We start from the raw sequence: 19,659 nt of genomic DNA on the forward strand, positions 1-19,659 counted from the left end.
CTGTGTAACGATATGAACAGCTATTGGAATAAAAAATATATATCTCACGTCTTCCAGGGATCAACACATGGTTCGATGCTGGACCCGCCACATTCAAGCTCTTATGCATGCATGGCAACATATTTGTCGTTTATGCGTTCCAAGGAGGAGGTTTGTGTCAACACATCTCGCTTACGCAAACCCTGGCAAGCAGCTTCTTAACAAAACTTGAATGGCCGCCACATACGTATGAAATTGGTATACTGGGTAATCCTTTTGTCCCCTGCTAGTTTCACACATCTCTCCTGCGAACAAGTTTGCCACGCCGAGTTTATGGTTTTTTCACTTGAATCTACAGCATGACTGCCAGTGACAAGATAGCCCTCTCCATCGTTTGATCCCTATTCATTTTGAACAGCTCTAGCAAGCGATTTCGGGGGTCGACTTGTGAACGTTTTGGTACCACCGTAGTAATTTGTGCAAACCGTACTTGCACAATCTATTTTTCACCATTTATTTTTGTCATATTCACGAGCTCCGTCCGACATAAAATCTTACCCTGTGGCATTTTATGGTTATCCTACTTTACTCTGCCATGTCGAAGACGCTCAAGGTATGATTGTCAATGATAGGGTCCATCACAATATGTATTGGTGGCGCATTTTCAGAAAGGGACCCATCGAACGGAATTTTGGAGCATGGCTTCTCCAATGTTTCAGAAACGGTAATATCGTGCGCTGCGGGGTTAGTTGGTATGGGACCGGATCTTGTTAACAATTAGGTAATCCCCGTTTGCTCGGGAATACAATACGGATAGACCAACCAACGCTACCAGTGGGAATGATTCAGCCCGCCATTTTCCGCTGGGTAGGCAATAAATAAATCATAGCCAATTAAAACGTCATCTGGGAGAAAAATACCCATTTCCCGAAAAGACATTGCTGTCATTGGGGAACTTAACGGGTGTGGGGGAGAAAATAATGAAATGGTCTAGCTTATGGATGCTGGATGAGACGCTATATCCCCAACCCCACATTTGTGCTTTATCATGCCTATGGAGTTCTTTTGTGCAGGAGTGCATGTTTCTAACACACATGGCTAGCATGTGGCGGTAAATTGCCTGGGCTGTTCAGGACAGGACAGGAAAAATCAGGGTAAATGGTTAGAACCCGAGCCGGTCACAGGAGGTCATAATACTCTAGAGTGGGAGCAGATGACTGTTTTGAAATTTTGCTGGATTGGTGTCTTTGGTGTGAGACCGCTAGATCTGCAGGTTGGCAGACCGCGAGTTCCCAGCTTCTAACTAATTGCAGTTTCTCACCAATCACCTGCATCCTTCATAAGGATACCGCGGAAGGACGGCGTTCTTTACCCTTTGCATCATGTTTGCTTACCTGATGGCATGTAGGGAGAGAAAAAAAAAATTCAAACTTTTTTCCATGTGTGCTTCACTTGGCAGAACCATGGCTCGTTGATAAACCATGACAGCAATGCGTGACATAGTGGATGTAACGTTCTAAGTGTACCGATATAGGTTTGAACACTTGTACATTCCATTTCGATTGTATTCAAGTTACATCATATGATTCCATAAGGCAAACCAGGACATGCGCGGAGCCGCAATGTTTTTTTTTGACATCAGCTAGTCTACCGAATTTCATGGCCCGCCCTCCGTCACCGCCAATACCGAGTTTCATATTGGAATTACTCAAGAACCCCCAATTCAGTCAGTGAAATGGACGAGAGCAGGGCAGCAATAGATGTTGACATGATTTTTTGTAGAATTTGATTGCAAAAAACCTTGAAGAAGCCACAGGTATATCTGGGAAAAAAAATTGAATACCCCATTTCAAGCGGTTACTGTTTCTGTTGTAGTCATTCCATTTTCTGACTAGTATGTGTCCCCCCAATAAGTCTGACCCCGCACCGTAACTTACCCCTCAGCTCATCAAGCGAAAACATTATAAATATAAGCACCATCTCTCCCCACGTCCAACTTCTTTACTTCGGTCTATCTATTCACTACAACTTACACTTGATATGTTCAAGGTCACAAACGTGTATGTGATTGGCCTATTCGCCACCATTGGTGGTCTACTCTTTGGATGCGACATTTCTTCCATGTCCGGCTTGGTCAGTAACCAGACCTATATGGATTACTTTGGAGTCGCAGACTCTCCTGCCAAGGCCGGTGCTGTTGTCGCCGTCATGTCTGCTGGTTCTTTCGTTGGTGCTTTGGTTGCTGGTGTTCTTTCCGACAAGCTTGGTCGTAAGGAAACTATCTTGATTGCTGCCATTTGCTGGATTATTGGTTCCACTCTCATGTGTGCTGCTCAGAATTTGGGTATGCTCATTGTTGGTCGTATCATTAACGGTTTTGCTGTTGGTGGTGCCTCTATGGTTGTCCCTGTTTACCAATCTGAAATTGCTCCTCGCAACATTCGTGGTCGTATTGTCTCTTTCCAGCAATGGGCCATTACCTGGGGTATCCTTATTCAAGTAAGTCCTTTTATCCAAAAAAAATAATAATAATCTATCACTGGGATATCATAGACTGACTTCTTCACCCTCCTTTTTAGTACCTCGTTCAATATGGTTGCTCTTACGTCCCCGGCGCTGACACTGGCAACACTGCTGTTTTCCGTATCCCATGGGGTATCCAAATGATTTGGGGTATTGGTCTTGCCATCTTCATTCTCGGTTTCCCTCAATCCCCTCGTTGGTTGGCTGACAAGGACCGTTGGGATGAATGCTTGGCCACCCTTGCTGACCTTCACGCCGGTGGTGACATCAACAATGAGGAAGTTCAATTCGAGTACCGTGAAATTCAAGCTGCTGTCAAGTTCGATCGTGAACAAGGTGCCAACTCTTACATCGAATGCTTCAAGCAAGGTTATGCCGGACGTACTATTCTCGGCATGTGTATCCAGATGTGGTCTCAATTGACTGGCATGAACGTCATGATGTATTATATCACTTTTGTGTTCCAAGGGGCTGGTCTCCAAGGTAACACTGCCAACTTGACCGCTTCCCTTGTTCAGTACATTCTCAACGTGCTCATGACCATCCCGGCCATTTTGTACTTGGATCGTTGGGGTCGTCGCCCTACTTTGATTTACGGTGCTGCTGCTATGTCCATTTTCTTGTTCATCGTCGGTGCTATTATGGGAGGTCGCGGCCATGCTGTTGTAACTGATAACCCGTCTGTCAACTGGTCTTTGGACCCAAGTGATAAGTCATCTTCCATTGCCTTGATTGTCATGATCTATCTCTTCGTCTGTTCTTTTGCTACCTCATGGGGTCCTTGCTCTTGGACTTACCCCGCCGAAATCTTCCCTCTTCGTATCCGTTCCAAGGCCGTCGCTCTTGCTACTGCTACCAACTGGGCCTTTAACACTGGTCTTGCTGAATGGGCTCCCCCTATGATGGAGGCCATCCAGTACAAGGCTTACTTTTTCTATGCTTGCATGAACCTTGCGGCTTGTATCCATGTCTACTTGGCTTGCCCTGAAACCAAGGGACGTACTCTTGAAGAGGTCGATGTTCTTTTCACCTCTGGTGTTCCTGCTTGGAAGTCCAGCCATGTTGCTTCTGAAGAATTGGCTGCCAAGATTGAAGCCACTGAGGACGAGAAGCCCGCCGATGTTACTGCATAAATTCCTTAATCTTCTTCCCATTATGACCCTCTACCCATTGTAATCATCCCTTCTTAGTCCTTTATCAAAAACGTAGCCTTGGTAGCTACTACACAACATACATATTCATATTATTTCCCAAAAAATAGTGTGTTGTTGAATGACTGTTCTCCCCTAGTAATGTCATCTATATATCTCTCCGCGAACAATAAAATGGTTACCATAATCTTTTATTTCAAAATACGTGCTGTAGCATATTTGATGATGCGAAATTTTAAATGACATGGGCTTACCGCAGCATTTTAGATGTCCGCGGCGAACACGACGTTCTCTGTCGAAATCAAATGGTTCATCAACTTGATCATCAACCAAATTGAACAAATATGGACTTTAAGGTTCTTGACTTCCCACAGTTGTTTCCCCTCACCTGGTCATTCTCCTATGCAGGTTAGCAGTATGGCCAATGGACCACGCCCCGGCAAAATGTTGAGCGAGCCAATAAGCACATTATCTGCAAGTTTTAGAACCTGCCAAATTACGGGTCATGACATTCTTTTATGCCACCAATATGTCTCTGGAATTTTCCCCATGTCATTTTTCCATAATGACACGCACCTATTGTCCATGAGCATGACCAAGGCGGGCAGTTCTGCTTGGTATTTTACCATTTCTGGGCCATCTCGTCACATTGGCTATTACCAAAACTGTAAGCTTGTTCGAGTGAGCGACCGCCGCTGACAAAATCCTCGCTTTCCGCATGCTTTGCGTTAACCCTGTTGTAACTCAATGGTTGGTGACTTAAACATGTCGCACGGAAGTTTTTCATCTTACGACAAAGTCCTAAACAATCCCGCGTGGTGCCATTAATCAGTGACACTCCTGTCACCTCCTTGTTCCATCCGTGCGTAAAAACCGGTCATGAACTCGGCGCACGGTGAGAAGCACACCGTGCGATTCACCATTTCGTCCTAGTTCAATGGGGAAATACTTTTTGCTTTTATTTCAATAGCGTGGTTTTTTTTTTTCCTTGGAATTGAAAATGGGCTTTGAGAGATATTACTAGGTTTTGTAAAGCTAAAGGCAAAATGAGGTGGCGAAAAAAAAAAATATCAAGAAGGCTAGAGTGCATGACATGATACAGTATACAAAATTTGATGAAGATATGCGAAGAGATTGTTATGCAAAAGGGACATAGCCAAGATTTTTTTTTCTTTTTTGATGAGAGACGCTTGAAAAAAAAATAGCGATGTCGTGAATATGATTTTTTTTTTTCCTTGATTTCTTTTTTTCTTGATTTCAATCGGTAATGTCAACCAATTCGCTCAGCAAATATGGCTGTAGTTGTTCGATTTCGTCACTTTTACCGACAATGGTCTCAAAAGACAAGAGCAAGCGGCAGTGCTCAGCATCGCCACTAGGCATATTCTTGGCAGGTCTGAAGCTGCGAGGAATAATTTTGATGCAAACATCGACGAAAAGTGGATAGTCTCGAATGAATTCATCCACATCAATGAATGTATTTCCATTACTGATGAGCGGTAGATTATAGAGATGACCGGAGCGAATTTGGATCAAGCAAGTATGGAATGGTCGTAAGAGGTGTTTCTCTAGAAAGAAAAAGTGTGAGAAGGAATGACATGTTATTTACCAACGCTTCAAAATAAACATTGATGGATAGTTAAAAAGGGGCATGCATACCTTGATGCATCGTAGCCATAATAGAACGGCACGAATCAGGAATACTTTCTTCAAGGATGGGAAGTCGGTCACCCAACTGTGGCTGCATTAACTTGTCGCATAGCCACCGCTCAAGTACCCGCATGATATGGGAGGTCTGGGCATCACCATGGAGGGCGAGATGAGGGAAAGACAAGAACCGGCCACGGCAAATACCATCCCACAAGAATGTACTTTGAATGGTAGCAATGGTTTCTACCATAGTGTCATTTTTCAGGTGGTCCAAAAGTGTATAGTCATTGTCCGTGCTCGCGGGTGCGGTCAACGGAGGAGAATCAGGTGGAACGGTGGTCGAAGGGAAGCCGGTGGGACCATACCTGGCGTTTGGAATGGGCACAGGCTCTGTAGCCTTTGTTTCGATTCGAAGTGAGACTTTCGATTTGTGGGGTGACAGTGGTGATGCAAGCTTATCAGCAGATGGCATGAGGTTAGATAAGGATGCTGGCTTATCCTTGATAGGAAGAGTTGATGTGGCTATTCAATGAGGATATTAATACGAATCTGATGGTGGAGGTGGTAAAACTAAAACCAAAACTATGGAGAAACTTACGCGCCACAGTATACATCATGTTCAGCAGTGGGGGTGATTGATTTGAATGATGGGTGAGGAAAGAAGGATGGTGAGTTGAAACAAAATGGAAAATGTGACGTGGGGTAAAGATGTGGAGCTATTATTTATATAATTTTTTTTTTCATGCTGTTCGTTGACAATAAATCATGGGCCTTTCGAATGATTTATTTTCGGGGGGTGTGTGGCCAACCAAGTGGGTCCGAAAAGAAATGTAAGGTTTTTTTTTATCACGGTGAAATTACTAGAAATTTCGTTAAGTCAATCTGTTGATTATACTCCGTTGCCATTACCCCAGTAACCTTCTCACGAATTCTATAATATCGATCCGAGAACTCACGTAGCTTCTAAAAGCTCCCTTTGATTTATGGTTGACAGTCTGTCGTCTCAAGAAGAATAACTTAGCTGATGATGATTACATTACACATGGAGATGGTGATTGGTCATGTGCACAACAGAAATTTTTGGGACCGTGAGTGGGTTTTTGATTGTAGTTGTTTCAGCGGGCTCTCGGTCGTTGTCGCAGATAACAAGCATAATCAATAATCTCAGAGGTCTCCCGTTCATTATGACATTTGCCCCGTGGAAGATGAGAAAAATCCTTTGGAACAACAGAGAAAAAGGTACAGCGGCTGTTGCACACACAATAACTTCTCCGTCTGCTGACTCGTACAGCAGCAGCAGAGAGATGCAGCCGTCGGAAAAGGTATGACGGCGAAAAAAGTAAAAGTCCGTTATCGATGGCACATCCCAAAGCAGTGAACTTGAGGCGCTTTGACCCCACCTTACTTCCCAAGACATCCACTTGCTTTCAAGCGTACTTCTTGCTTTTTACAAGGGTTGTCGACTGAAGGCGAATAATGAAAAGTTTAGTGAATCGTCATACATTGGTTATTGACAGCGAGAAAGACAGAATGATTCCCATGAGGTCATTTGGAAATAGTATCCCTCATTTTTCATAATGATTGTGTGTTACATGGGCCAAAAAATAAAAAAAATTCAGCAAGCGCGGCTGGCCAGCTGTGCCAAAAATCCGCAGAAAAAGACGAAATTCCGGTTGACTAACAGCCTGATCACAATCGATCCCTCGCATAATTCCCTCTTATCGACTCACTCTTTATTATTACATCCAAGAACCAAACGCGTCGTCAAAGTTGACCTTCTTGGCCGGCTTATTGCCAAAAAGAGTATCAAAATCATCCGTTGCTGAATTATTCGCTGCTTCTTGAGGAGGGCTAGCAATTTCAAATTCGGAAAGATCGAATCCATACTTGGAGTTGGGTTTAGCGTTGGTATCTGACTGCCGTGGTTTGGCAAATGCGTCTGCAAATAGATTGGTCGCAGCAGTCTTGTTATTGGCTTTGGTTCCAAACGGGTCATCTAATGTAGGATTCTTCTCACTGAGAGTGTTATCAGTGACACTGGGCACGGCCGGAGAGGTAGCATTGACCACAGCTGGTCTATCAAATGAGAATGATTTTGTTTCAGTGGGTGTAGGAAACTCCTTATCCATGGTGTCAAGGTCTGGGAATTTTGTTTCAATATCACTGATATCCACACTTGTTGATTTTGGCGCTTTTGGGCTTGGCTGCTTCGTTGTCACTTTCGGAGACAACTGGGCCTCAGATGACTCTCCAACCTTGTCAACGTCGGAAAAGTGTGATTTAAAGTCAGACATGGAATCCAATGAAGTTTGCTTTCCTTGTTGCGGTTTAGTACCCTGAAAGGTTTTCGTGAATTCAGCAAACGGGTCACTAAACGGCCTGGATGCTTGAATAGGCGATTTGGTGCTGTTGGTGGGGGACGTGGATCCAGCAAAGGAGGAGGTGTCTAACGTGGGAATCTTATTGCTGACAGCTTCAAATGGCTTAAAGGTAGTAGTGCTCTGCGGGCTACCAAGCGACTGTTCCGCTTTGTTGTTGGACTGGTAGGTACTGCCCGTTAAACCTTGTGCCAGTTTTTCCTTTTCCTTTTCGGCTGCATTGACTTGTTCTCTTCCGATATTGAGTCTTACATTTTGTTGCTTGCCTTCCTTTTCCAATAGCTCCAGTTGCTTTCTAATTTGAGTGCATTCTTCGTATATCACCTTGACTCGTTGTTTCATTCTTTCCGACTCGTTCCGTCCATTCATCAGCTGTTGATCATACTGCTCTTTTTGTTGCTTAAGTTGCTGCAATTGATACTCTGCTTGTTCCAATTCTGCCTTGGCTCGATCAAAACCAGGTTGTTCCGTGGCAATTTCCGATTCAAGCTTACGAACAGCTCTGGCCTCAGATTCATACAAATTGCGAACTTGTTCAAGTCGAATCGTGTTTGTCTGTGTCTGAGTCTTCATTGTGGCAAACTTGGTCTCCAGTGTTCTTCTCTGACTAGCCATGGTGTTCTGGGCACTTTGAAGGGCATCCACGTCATTAAACAGGTTATCCGAAGTAGTTGCTATACAGATGGCAAGGTATGCAGGTTAATAAAACTAGCGTGCCTCGCCGAGGTAGGCTGAGTATCCACAGCCCATGAAAACGACTTACATTGGAAAGGGGACGGTGTGGCAGGTAAGGATGGTCTCGCCAATGTTGGAGAAGTGGGAAAAGGATTTGAGATGGTGTTGTGTCGTACGAGGTTATTACGAAGTGATTGTAGACTTGGAGGGATGACATCTCTTGGGAGTGTTAAAGGGATGGGTTTCCCGCTCAATCGCTCGTGTATAAGGTACATGGCCACAGTAAATTCATCTGCCGACAGTCGGTCTCCACCTTGAATAGCAGCCAACGACCATATTTGCTCCAGATCGGTCTGAGGTAAACCAGCATTACGGAAGAAGTTACCAGCATCGGCACCTATTAAACTCTGCGAATTAGATATATTCATCCTTCTATCCCCTTGCTCTAAAAAAGCACGTACCAGAAACATAGCCAGTCTGACGAGGGTCAAGCTGTTGGAAAAAAGCTTTGGACTTTGTTCGTTGATCGTGTGGTATAGCCCAAGCATCATCCAGCACGTCCGCAAACGCAGCCTGTCCAAATGTAGCTGCAACGGATTGTCCGGTATTGTTTCTTAGGACTGGTGACGTTATGGTATTCTGCCTAGATAAGGTGGGTGAGCCAGGACGACCCGCAGCAGAGTTGTAAATGGAGGCTGGAATGGAGGATGGTAGACTATCCAGCGTATGGTCCATTAGGCGTGAAATATAAAACATGGCAATAACAAACTCGGTTTGATTAAGGGAACCAGTCCGCCTCATGTTGGCCAAGTTCCAAAGTTTGCTAAGGGTATCTGGTGGTAAATTTGATTTTTCGAATAGTCTGTGCGCATGAGTGCCTTCCATGAACCCATCTGGAGAGCTATTCGTTCGAAAAATTCGTATAAACCTCTCTCGTTCGTCCGCTTTAATGCTGTCCAATTGTGACGCCATTGCCGACACGCCGTTGTGAGTTGTAGGGTAGGGCTCAACATAAACACCATCAAAACGCGGAGGAGGTACTGGTGAATAAAAAAAAAGGCACATTTAGTTCGGTATCCTTTCTTTCCTCACAGGACTATAGGCGTTTACCAACCTACTGTGCTGAAAACAGGGACTGCAGCCGTTTGACCGTTTTGGAAACATGCGATAAGTTTCAGCGCAACGTAAAACTCCTGTTGTGTCAAAAAGCCTCTCTGTTCATCATCGGCCGCTGTCCAAATCTAATCAAAATTACATTCGATGAATAAAGGGGTGGGCGTGTCGTTTTCAACTGCCATATGGTCTATGCATACCTCGGACAATACATGAGATGGAAGACCCGACTTTTTGAAGAATTCTACAGCTTCTTCCCCAAGTACAATTCCTTTTCCATCAATATCTGCCGCCTTAAAGAGCTGCGGATAGATATGGCGTTCCTCTGGTGTCAAGTTCTCTTCGCCGGGTACTGAATAGGAGGTTCACGGGGAAAGAGTGAAGGGGGTTATATTAGATGGCTTTTTGCCCGATGAATGTAAAAGTTGCACGTAGAGACTATCATACCTGAACTTAATATCTGTGACGAGCTTCTTCTGTGCCTCCCAGGGTCATTAGCCGCGAAAGGTGAATTGGACATGGTGGGTTAAAAGGCTAAAGTTCCCCCCATGGTGAGCTAGTCTTTGGCTTTTCTAAGCCAAGAGTTTGAATTTACGTCATCTTTCATCCTGAGGGCCAAAGCGTTCCTAAAGTCTGTTTCAGAAATTCTGTCAAGCGTTGACTATTGAAAGTAATGACAAGTCATTTTTGAATATTCTCCATGCGATTCCAATGGCTTCCATGAGCCTTATCGTGTTGTTACGTGGCCTATCTTACGTGCTTTACATGCCGACAGCAACTTAAGTGTTGCCAACCAGTTTGGTCGCCGGCGATTGGTGCGGCTTCAGTCCCCGCCGGAGTGCCATTGGAAAAAACATTCAAGGCTTGAACCCAAGTTTTTTTTTCAACACAAGAGTATCTCTTTATTCATCTACATCACACATCATCCATGGGTCCTCCAGCATTCCTAACCTCACCAATGCTCAACCTCGGCGTTATGCTGGGTAGTATGCAACTGGTCAAGAAGATCCCGTTTGAAGATCCCCAAGTTTTGATGTATGCCCGAGTTGCTTATTATGGAATGAACTTGCTTGTTATTCTATGGGCTTTTTACCTCAAGATGTCAGTGGCCAAGAAGAATGGTAAGTAGATGGGTCAGGGGGGTTTTTAGTTGATCAGTACTTGTGGAAAACTGACAAGATGAGATTATGCGATCTAGATCGTACCCCATTGACATATGCCGCCCCACCCAAGTCCTCCTTCGGTGCACAGGCTGCTGCCACTGAGGAGACTGTTACAACTACCAACAGCGCTTATGATCAAGCCGAGTTGCAAAAGTTTATCACCACCACTGTCACCTCTTTGGCTGTCATCAGTGTTCTCCACTGGAAGTTCGGTGTTAACCAGCCTTTGATGGTTCAATCCATCATGCCTCTTAAGAACTTTTTGATCGCCAAGCCCGTTATCATTCACCTCTGGGGAGATGCTGCTGAAGGAGACCTCAAGCGACCATGGAAGGCCGATTCTAACCCTCTGGCGGCACTCATGGGAGGAGGTGGTAGCTCTTCCACTGCCGAAGAGGAACACGAGAAAAAGGAGTAAAGTCATTATAAAATAAAAGCCCTCTATAATAGCATTTCGAGTTGTAAATTAAGCTCACGCCGAATGCAGCACAGCAGTTTTGACCACGGTTGTGTGCTTTGCGGTCCACTCTCAAACTTGCCCATTGCGAAACGTTCACACTCTCCCTTTTTCTCCCTTCTTCCATTTCGTCCAACCTTTTCCTTTCTCTTTCTCTGCCAAAAAAAAAAAGTTCAAAAAAAATAATAGTATAAGAATCACCAGAAAGAGCACATCTCTTCCCCGTCTGATCTGCACCATCCTGTCTCTTTCATCCAGTTGGGTCTCCCCCATTCGAACCCCCCCAAGCTCTGACTACTTCTAATGTCCGCCAACCCTCCTCTTCCCTTCAGCCTCGGGTCAGTCATAACCGATACACAAAAAGGACTGAACCTCCGACTCATAGAAGCTTTGGGAAGTGGGAGCTATGCTATAGTTTATAAAGCGCAAGCGCTTCATGATGGGCAATTTTACGCTCTAAAATGTATAAGCAAAATGGATATATCGAACGAGGACTTGGAGGTGCAGAAGCAGGAAATCGAAATACATCGCTCACTCGTAAAAAGCTCCCGTATTGCTCGCCTAGTCAGTCATTTCGAAACTGAGCAATACTTGTTCCTTCTGCTGGAATATATTCAAGGCATGGATCTTTACTGGTGGATCCTTCACAAAAATGATCATTATGACTCTGCAACCGGCAGAAAGCTGGATACTTTGGAACGTCTGACCGTTCTCTCCAATTTATTTGTACAGTGTTTGGAAGCTGTTCATTTTATTCATACCAAGAAAATCGCCCATCGGGACCTGAAACCAGAGGTATATTATGTTTATTGGCTGTGTATGACATTAATGTGCTTCCCATGAGCCCACATGCTTACTCCCATTTTAGAATTTCTTGATCACCTTAGACCAAACCATCAAGCTGATAGACTTTGGTCTGGCTACCACTGAACACTATCCCACTGATTTTGACTGTGGCAGTAAGCCCTATATGAGCTTCGAATGTCATAATCCTGACAATCCTCACTATGATGCTTTTCAAGCCGATATCTGGTCTCTTGGTATTATATTTATCAATCTATTCTGGCATCGCTCTCCTTGGTCTCGGCCCGACAATTCGTGCCCAGCCTACAAATCCTTTACACAACATCCCACCGACTTCTTAGTAGAGCGGTTCGATGGCATGTCTAGGTCTGTGGCCACTTTCCTAGCCGACCGAGTTTTTTGTTCCGAAAAGAAAGGCCGAGTCAAAATCGCAGAGTGGAAAGCATGGTGTAAAAATCTGGTGAAACTACTTTCAGACGACACTTCCAACCGACCTACTACACCAAAGAAAACAATCGGATTCTTACCCTTGACTATCAGTCTATCAACCGTCAGAAACAATTCAGCAAAGTCCAAGGAATCGGCTCTATCGGCCAGATTGCGTCGATCCAGTTTCTTTTCTATGTTACCGCCTTCTCCCATGTCATCACCAGGCAAGCGTGGTCATGAAAGCAGCGACACTTACTTCTCACCTCGTATTGACCATCAGCATAGCAAGTCTTGGTCTCAGGAACTCGACTTTGATACTGAGGAGGGCGAGATGGATTTCTCCGAACCTATCTCTTTTGCTGATAAGAATACACCGCAAACTAGCGAAGATGAAACCAAAAAAGAAGGTCAAGACGATAACGACAGCGGATTTGGTTCAGATGAACCCGATAGTACGGCTCCTCAAAGCTTTCTTAGTACAAGCCCTAGTTCACCTGCCGCACCGGCGTCCAGTGATGAACAGCAACCGATTAAAACCGTACCAAAATACATCCCACCTGCCAAGCGCAGGAACCATATACCCACATTGGACATGCGTGGTTCTTCCAAGCGATACTCTACATCGTCGACTCAAACAGCTCAACCCTCTTCAGTCGGTGGCCAAGGGTATCATGTTGGAGCACATCAACGTCGACCTTTTGCTCCCCCTCAACCGACTTGGCGACACAAGAATCAGCAGCAACAGCGCTATGAACCATGGCAAAAGTCCAACGTCAGTCATTCACTTACGAAAGGCATGCGCAACCCTCCTCCTCCTCCTTCCTTCTTAAAGACCAACGACAAGATACCCGTGTATCCTCCAGATGTCCCTGTATATACACCTCCTCATCGAACATTCAAACCTTTGACTTCAGCTTCGGTATCTGTTTTCAACGATCGCATGCCAGGCATGACTACTCACAAGAGTTTAGCTGACTCGTCGTCTGTTCTACAAGACTACAAACCAGCCGTGGATGACATGGAAATGTCAGAAATGGATGTGGTGTTTGGCGAAACCCAAATCACCCCATCTGTTGAACGCAGGAATCATTTGACGAAAGGCGCTATTAGCGATTTTGGCAAGCTGTTACGCAGTATTGCCCGCGATCGTAGTCAATAAACTCCTTAAGGTGAAAGTGTTATATAACACACAAGTCCATCTCACCGATTTATGCTCCAACATGTTTACCATTGTGATATGATCCATGTATGTTTGGTCAGTGATGCGATATTTAAACAGGTTTAATACTTTGGGCTTGTTTTTTACTACATGGGGATCCATTTCACAGTATGTTCCCATTTCGCTAGCTTGAGGGGTTTAATAAAACTAGCGCTAACAAATTACCAGTAATTTTCTTCTTTATAAACTTCATCGGTGCGGCCCACCTCTTACAAACATCATGATGGCTTCAGCTGCCTCGGCTCGTGGTGAGCTGGGACAATCCAATTCATCATTGTCCTCATAATCATATGTGTCTGAGGATTCTGAGGATTTACCATGGCTGTCATGATCCATATAGGAGTGAGCGCCATCCGTTTCTTCGTAACCACCGCTTGGCTCATCATCCATATCTTCGTCATCTGAGTATGGAGGTGCCATAGAAGGTAAAGGCTGAGATTGAGTCAGTCGCTCTGCGGCATCACGCTTCTTTTCTGACATGGCGATGGCAAATGATAAAAAGTCCAGTGAATTGGTTGGCACGGATTCCGGAACATCCATCACTTGACTGGAACTGATACTGGCCGTCGGTGATCCATCTTCTTCCATCTTAGTCCGTTTGTTGCCCATGTCATCATGCTCGTCAGCAGGATGTCGTTTCTTTGCCTCTTCATCTTTTCGTGGCCGACCCTTAGGCCGTGGTTGTTTTACTTTTCCGTCGGGTATAGCGTTCATGGAATGCCAACGCTTCAGCTTTGGTTTGTTTTGCGCCACGGCAACAAATGTGCGGCGATCAATAATGTCAGCTTGCGTTATTCCCCGTCTATGACTATTTCGTCGCTTCGGCGTATGCGGTCGTCGAAGGTTCTCTAATGACTTTTTTCGAGAGTTTGTCGCTGGGACGGGTATAGTATCGTAATCTTTGTCGTCATGCATCTTCCAGGATACCTCTAAATCCGTGAGTGCGCGATCCTGCCATCCATGTTCTAACTTGAAACTTGCGTAGTTGAGTCGCGTTTTGAGCGCGTTCAGATGCTTAACAAGAGGATTGAGGTGTCAGCTGGCGAGTACTGTTCATATTTTGACATGGATTGAAATGGTTTACCTTGAATATGTTGTTATGCATGCACATGCTTTCATGTCGAGTCGATGGTGGAAGAGCATGGTAAATGGATGTGTCTGACATATAGCGCCAAACTCCTTCACAGAGCTATCTTAGTACACTAATATGGGGTGAAGCGGGAAGAGCTAGAGTGCGTGTCGTTCAAACGTACCTTTGGCTAAACTTGAAAGGGGGAAGAAAGGAAAAGCGTGACATCTAGACAAACGCACTCGACGCGCATTCTTATGCGGAGTTAAAAACTATTTGGCCTCCTTTCAACTCCAGCGCGTTTGGGAGCGCGTACCGCGTTTAGGCGCTACATGAAAAGCCTGCTTGAAGTATTTGTTGCCACGGCGCTTGTCAACCCCTCTATATTGGCCTTGAGCTTTTGAAAATGGAAAAATATTGGTTGCTTGTTTCCGTTTAGGTAGCCGTTTCGGTAGCCAGCATGTCACAGGTTAAACTTGCCGTGCAGAATACCACTTTTTTCTGGTGTTCAGCAGTCCCACGGAATGCTGTTACCAAAACCGAACGATACTTCCTTAATGCAGCGAAGTGATGCATCAAGATTACTACGAGAGACTTAGCAAGTAATTTTATAGCCAATTAGTGGAGCAAAATTCACAGTTGAAGATGGAATTTGAAAACTTTCAAAACTGAATTGAAAACCAGCACCAAAGAAAGTCTGGTTAAAAGATGTTGACACCGCACTCCGTTGTTTTCTTTGTGGGCCACGGCAAAACAGCTCCATAACCCAGGATTTGTGGTATACAGCAGACTAAAGGAGTGGTGTAAGTCTGCAGCACAAAAGTTATTAGGATAGTTGCACTGCAGTAAGATGCCCTGAACAACTTGAAACAAACATCCATAGCACCTAATAGTTCCGTTGCCCCTAAACTATAGATTGATGAACTTTGGCATAGCAATTGTCAACCGAGCAGCTTATACATGTTATATATTTCGAATGATTAACTTGCACAGACGTTACAAGGCTGCTGTCAACAAATATTGCGATACAATTCAAAATGTCTTGGTGTAAGTCTCCTGTACATAAGTTTCCATGGTGGCTGCACCGCAGTAACATGCCCTTGAACAGTTTGCAGCGTAATATCGATAGGGCCAAATAAATTGTTTCAAAGCGTTGACCGAACCGAAATCTTGGTTTGCCTATTCTTCTTGATCGTGATACAGAATCATTCGAAGCTTGGCTTGAGAAGAACAAGCAAAACATTTTGCAATGAACCAATATTCCTATGCAATTGGAGTGACTGGATTAGATCTAAAAACTTGATTTATCAACTTCATTCGAATAGCATAAAAGATCTCAGTATGAAAAAAAAAATGGTAATATGGACATGAAGGTATTAGTCTGTGTAAATAATGGATTGAGGATTTGGCTTGCAGCTTAACCTTTTGACAACCCCGGCATTGGCAGGAAATACCTTACTTGGAGAAATTGGTGAACCCCCACAAATTTTTAAAAGAATTACCGGGTTAGGTTTACGTTACATGTCGGGTTTGGTACGGCCTATAACCACACCTGTACTTATATTGATCATAGCACTACACAACCTTCATCAATTTACACTTCGCTATCTCGTAAAAAGGGTAACGAGCTCCCGAGCACCATTTTGCATTAAAGAGATTCGTCTTCAACCTGTTCGCTAAGTGTTGCGTAAGAAATCTGGCTTGTGAGAAACATCTTGCAAATAGATTTAGAGCTAGTATACATTTATTTTGCACTACTCGCTGAAGTACTGATCCTATTTATGTATTGCGTCAATTTTTCCACTTCGCAATTGAATATCCATGGGAACATTCTCTCCCAAATTTATTTCATCAAGATGATATATCAGTACGCAAACTTTTAGACCATAAAAACCCAAGTGTTTGACAGCAACCTGTATCTATAAGCTTTTATGTGGACAACAAACTTGTATATTATTCAATGATCAATTGACTTCACTGCAAATGCGGCGCAGCGATGCCTTAATTATAATAGCAACACAATGCAAAGAAGGGAAACAACATAAACCGGTAGTTACTCAAGAAAGTGCCATTCCATGCAAGTTCAACCTTTCATCGATCAAAAGAAAACTTCATATGCAATCTACAGTCTCTGGTAAGGTACATGAATCACATCCTGATTGATTTTCAGTATTCTAAGTATATCAGGGCTTACGTCAATGTCCACCAAGCACGTCGCGGCAGCAGAAAATTGGATTAGTGATCTTAAGCCAAGTGTTTCTAATACTATGAGAATTAGGATGATTTACAAGCCAAGAAAGTATTACGCAAGCTCTTCGAGCTCTAACACCGAGCTCTAACACCGATACTCCCCATTGGGGACGCGCGTTGCCAAAGATGTCTTTCAAATCCAATTGGCCGAACAAATAATCGATTTTGTAAGTAGTCGCCAATCGATGGATCAGAGGGGCTAACTTGATGGTTTTTACCCCGGTAATAAATTATACGCATTGACTTATCTAATGGCTCTTCGTCGGTCTCATACCATTAATTTTCAGTCCTTTTGGAAGCGGATACTGTAGCAAGCATGATTTAGCAAGCATGAATAAGCATCACGGCAATAAATTATCCGATGGCAGCGTAGCCACACAAAGCGTATGACTGTTACTTTTCGCATTCCGAAGCATAGCATTTTGACCCCATTCAACGCATTGACCAACGTTCCTCTTGGCTTCGCATGAAAAAGCTTGTCCATCCAGAAAAGCCTTGGCGTTTTTCATTGATATATATATAATGAGATTCAGTGGGCTTCCTGGATAACTCACACACACTCAACAATTCAACAATTCAAATCATTATGTCTAAGGTATTCGTACTAGGAGCCACCGGCCAACTCGGAGCAGCTGTCGTCAAAGGTCTATTGGAAAAGAACGTCTCTGTCACTGCTTATGTTCGTGACGCTAGCAAGGCCGAAAAGATGTTTTCGAAGTCCTCTAACTTGAACGTTGTCCAAGGAGACTACGATGATCTCGATGTATTCAAGGCTGCTGTTACTGGACACGAGCGTCTTTTCCTGATGGTACAGTCTTTCACCGATATGCGTGGAGTTAAGTATGCCTTTGCCAAGATCGCATACGAAGCTGGAGTCAAGCAGATCGTGGATATATCTTGCTCACAGGATATGGCTCTTTCTTGGAGATCAAACACAGTATGTGAGAATCACCGTGAAAGCGAAGAAGCGATTATCAGCATCCCCAACAGAGGAAAGTACGTTGCCCTTCGTCCCTCTGGTTTCTTCAGCAACTTCTTCCATGGTGATGTTCACACTGTCCGTTACACTAACGCCATTATGGGCTGCGTTCCATCTGACGAGAAGAGAATGTGGATCTCACCTACCGATATCTCCTTGCTGGCAGTCAACGTCTTGACCGAGCCTATCGAACAACATAAAGATTGTGTTTACGAAATGACCTCGGAATCACTTTCAGGTGACGATCGTGCACAAATTTTGAGCAAGGTTCTCGGCAAAGATATTAAGTATGTTCTACGCAGCGCTGTTGAGGAGTACAAGGCTATGACAGGTCACGGTATGCCACACGACATCGCATACGGCTTGGTGGACTATTTCTCGTTGGGTCATGTAAACGTTGGTCTGCCTATTCTTCTTGGTCGTGATACAGAATCATTCGAAGCTTGGCTTGAGAAGAACAAGCAAAACATTTTGCAATAAGGCAATATTCCCTTGCAATTCGAGTGTTCTAGCTAGACCTATAAATTGATATACCTAATCTATTCGTATAGCATGAAAGATCTCAGTATGAATAAATCAAATATGTGATATGGACATGAAGTGTAGTCTGCTCAAATGGTGGGTGGGAGGCTAATTGGCGACTTTGTCTTTCGAAACCCCCGACGTTTGGGCAGAAATTACCTTACGTGGAGAAATTGGTAAACGCACCGTATTTAAAAGAATTACCAGGTTAGGTGTACGTTACATGTCGGGTTTGGTACCGGGTTATAACCACGCCCGTACCTGTATCTATACACAACCACATAAATTTACACTTCGCTATCTCGTAAAGAGAAACAGCCTGGACCCGAGCACCATGTTGCATTAAAGAGATTCATCTTCAACTTGTTCATAAAGTATTGCCTAAGAAATCTGGCTTGTGAGAAACATCTTGCAAATAGATTTAGAGCCAGTACACAGTTATTTTGCACTGCTCGCTGAAGTACTGATCCTATTTATGTATTGCGTCAATATTTCCACTTCGCAATTGAAAATTCATGGGAACATTCTCTCCCAAAATTTATTTCATCAATATGATATATTAGTATGCAAATTTTAGACCGTAAAAACTCAATTGTTAGACAGCAACCTGTACCTATAAGCTTTATACGTGGGCCACCCACTTAGATCATTGTTCAATTATCAATTGACTTCACTGCAAATGCGGCACAGCGATGCCTGATTGATAATAGGAACACATTCAGTTTCAATGCAAAGAAGGGAAACAACACAAACCGGTAGTTGCTCGAGAAAGTGCCATTCCATGCAAGTTCAAAACCTTTCATCGATCAAACGCAAACTTCATATGCAGTCTACAGTCTCCGGTATGGTACATGAATCGCCATCCTGATTGTTTTTCAATATTCTATGTATATCATAGCTTATGTCAATGTCCACCGGGCACGTCGTGGTAGCAGAAGATTGATTAGTGATCCTGAGCAAGTGTTTCTGATACTATGAGAATTAGGATAATTTACAAGCCGGGAAAGTATTACGCAAGCTCTCCGAGCCTAACACCGAGCTTTAAACCCGATACTCCCCATTGGGGACGCGCGTTGCCAAAGATGTCTTTCAAATCCAATTGGCCGAACAAACATCGATTTTGTAAATAGTCGCCAATCGATGGATCAGAGGGACCAACTTGATGTCTCTTACCTCGGTAATAAATTATACGCATTGACTTATCTAATGGCTCTTCGTCAGCGATCATATCATTAATTTCAATCCTTTTTAAAAACGGAAACGTAGCAGATATAAACAAGCACCACGGCAATAAATTA

General features: G+C 43.9%; 7 protein-coding genes across 7 annotated transcripts; 4 read left to right on the top strand and 3 right to left on the bottom strand.

The window, feature by feature from the left end:
* The first annotated feature begins 1,940 nt into the window (after positions 1–1,940).
* K450DRAFT_204553 (uncharacterized protein) lies at positions 1,941–3,846 on the top strand. Its single transcript, XM_051584723.1, has 2 exons — positions 1,941–2,478; positions 2,559–3,846. Exons 1-2 carry the CDS (start codon positions 2,020–2,022, stop codon positions 3,633–3,635), a joined length of 1,536 nt encoding a protein of 511 aa, XP_051448515.1. The 5' UTR covers positions 1,941–2,019; the 3' UTR covers positions 3,636–3,846.
* Positions 3,847–4,492: 646 nt separating this feature from the next.
* Positions 4,493–6,129, bottom strand: K450DRAFT_221544 (uncharacterized protein). The gene is made up of 5 exons (XM_051585742.1): positions 5,902–6,129; positions 5,772–5,825; positions 5,313–5,696; positions 5,171–5,221; positions 4,493–4,824 (listed from the first exon to the last, which is right to left on the bottom strand). The coding sequence occupies exons 1-5, from the start codon at positions 5,918–5,920 to the stop codon at positions 4,733–4,735; spliced, it is 600 nt and encodes a 199-aa protein (XP_051448516.1). The 5' UTR covers positions 5,921–6,129; the 3' UTR covers positions 4,493–4,732.
* Positions 6,130–7,465: 1,336 nt separating this feature from the next.
* On the bottom strand, positions 7,466–10,065 carry K450DRAFT_221553 (uncharacterized protein). Its single transcript, XM_051585743.1, has 7 exons — positions 9,917–10,065; positions 9,670–9,821; positions 9,471–9,597; positions 8,818–9,396; positions 8,445–8,753; positions 7,982–8,355; positions 7,466–7,652 (listed from the first exon to the last, which is right to left on the bottom strand). The coding sequence occupies exons 1-7, from the start codon at positions 9,987–9,989 to the stop codon at positions 7,632–7,634; spliced, it is 1,635 nt and encodes a 544-aa protein (XP_051448517.1). The 5' UTR covers positions 9,990–10,065; the 3' UTR covers positions 7,466–7,631.
* Positions 10,066–10,151: 86 nt separating this feature from the next.
* On the top strand, positions 10,152–11,221 carry K450DRAFT_221559 (uncharacterized protein). Its single transcript, XM_051585744.1, has 2 exons — positions 10,152–10,590; positions 10,668–11,221. Exons 1-2 carry the CDS (start codon positions 10,398–10,400, stop codon positions 11,048–11,050), a joined length of 576 nt encoding a protein of 191 aa, XP_051448518.1. The 5' UTR covers positions 10,152–10,397; the 3' UTR covers positions 11,051–11,221.
* K450DRAFT_221562 (uncharacterized protein) lies at positions 11,222–13,606 on the top strand. Its single transcript, XM_051585745.1, has 2 exons — positions 11,222–11,884; positions 11,958–13,606. The coding sequence occupies exons 1-2, from the start codon at positions 11,393–11,395 to the stop codon at positions 13,479–13,481; spliced, it is 2,016 nt and encodes a 671-aa protein (XP_051448519.1). The 5' UTR covers positions 11,222–11,392; the 3' UTR covers positions 13,482–13,606.
* On the bottom strand, positions 13,389–14,728 carry K450DRAFT_221565 (uncharacterized protein). Its single transcript, XM_051585746.1, has one exon. It carries the CDS (start codon positions 14,454–14,456, stop codon positions 13,731–13,733), a length of 726 nt encoding a protein of 241 aa, XP_051448520.1. The 5' UTR covers positions 14,457–14,728; the 3' UTR covers positions 13,389–13,730.
* A 2,718-nt stretch (positions 14,729–17,446) lies between these two features.
* K450DRAFT_296856 (uncharacterized protein) lies at positions 17,447–18,395 on the top strand (the record flags this gene model as incomplete). The annotated part of the gene is made up of 2 exons (XM_051593647.1): positions 17,447–18,176; positions 18,391–18,395. 2 exons carry the CDS (start codon positions 17,447–17,449, stop codon positions 18,393–18,395), a joined length of 735 nt encoding a protein of 244 aa, XP_051448521.1.
* Between the last annotated feature and the right edge of the window lie 1,264 nt (positions 18,396–19,659).

The sequence above is a fragment of the Umbelopsis ramanniana genome (genome assembly GCF_025399195.1).
Source record: "Umbelopsis ramanniana AG unplaced genomic scaffold K450scaffold_4, whole genome shotgun sequence".
NCBI lineage: Eukaryota > Fungi > Mucoromycota > Umbelopsidomycetes > Umbelopsidales > Umbelopsidaceae > Umbelopsis > Umbelopsis ramanniana.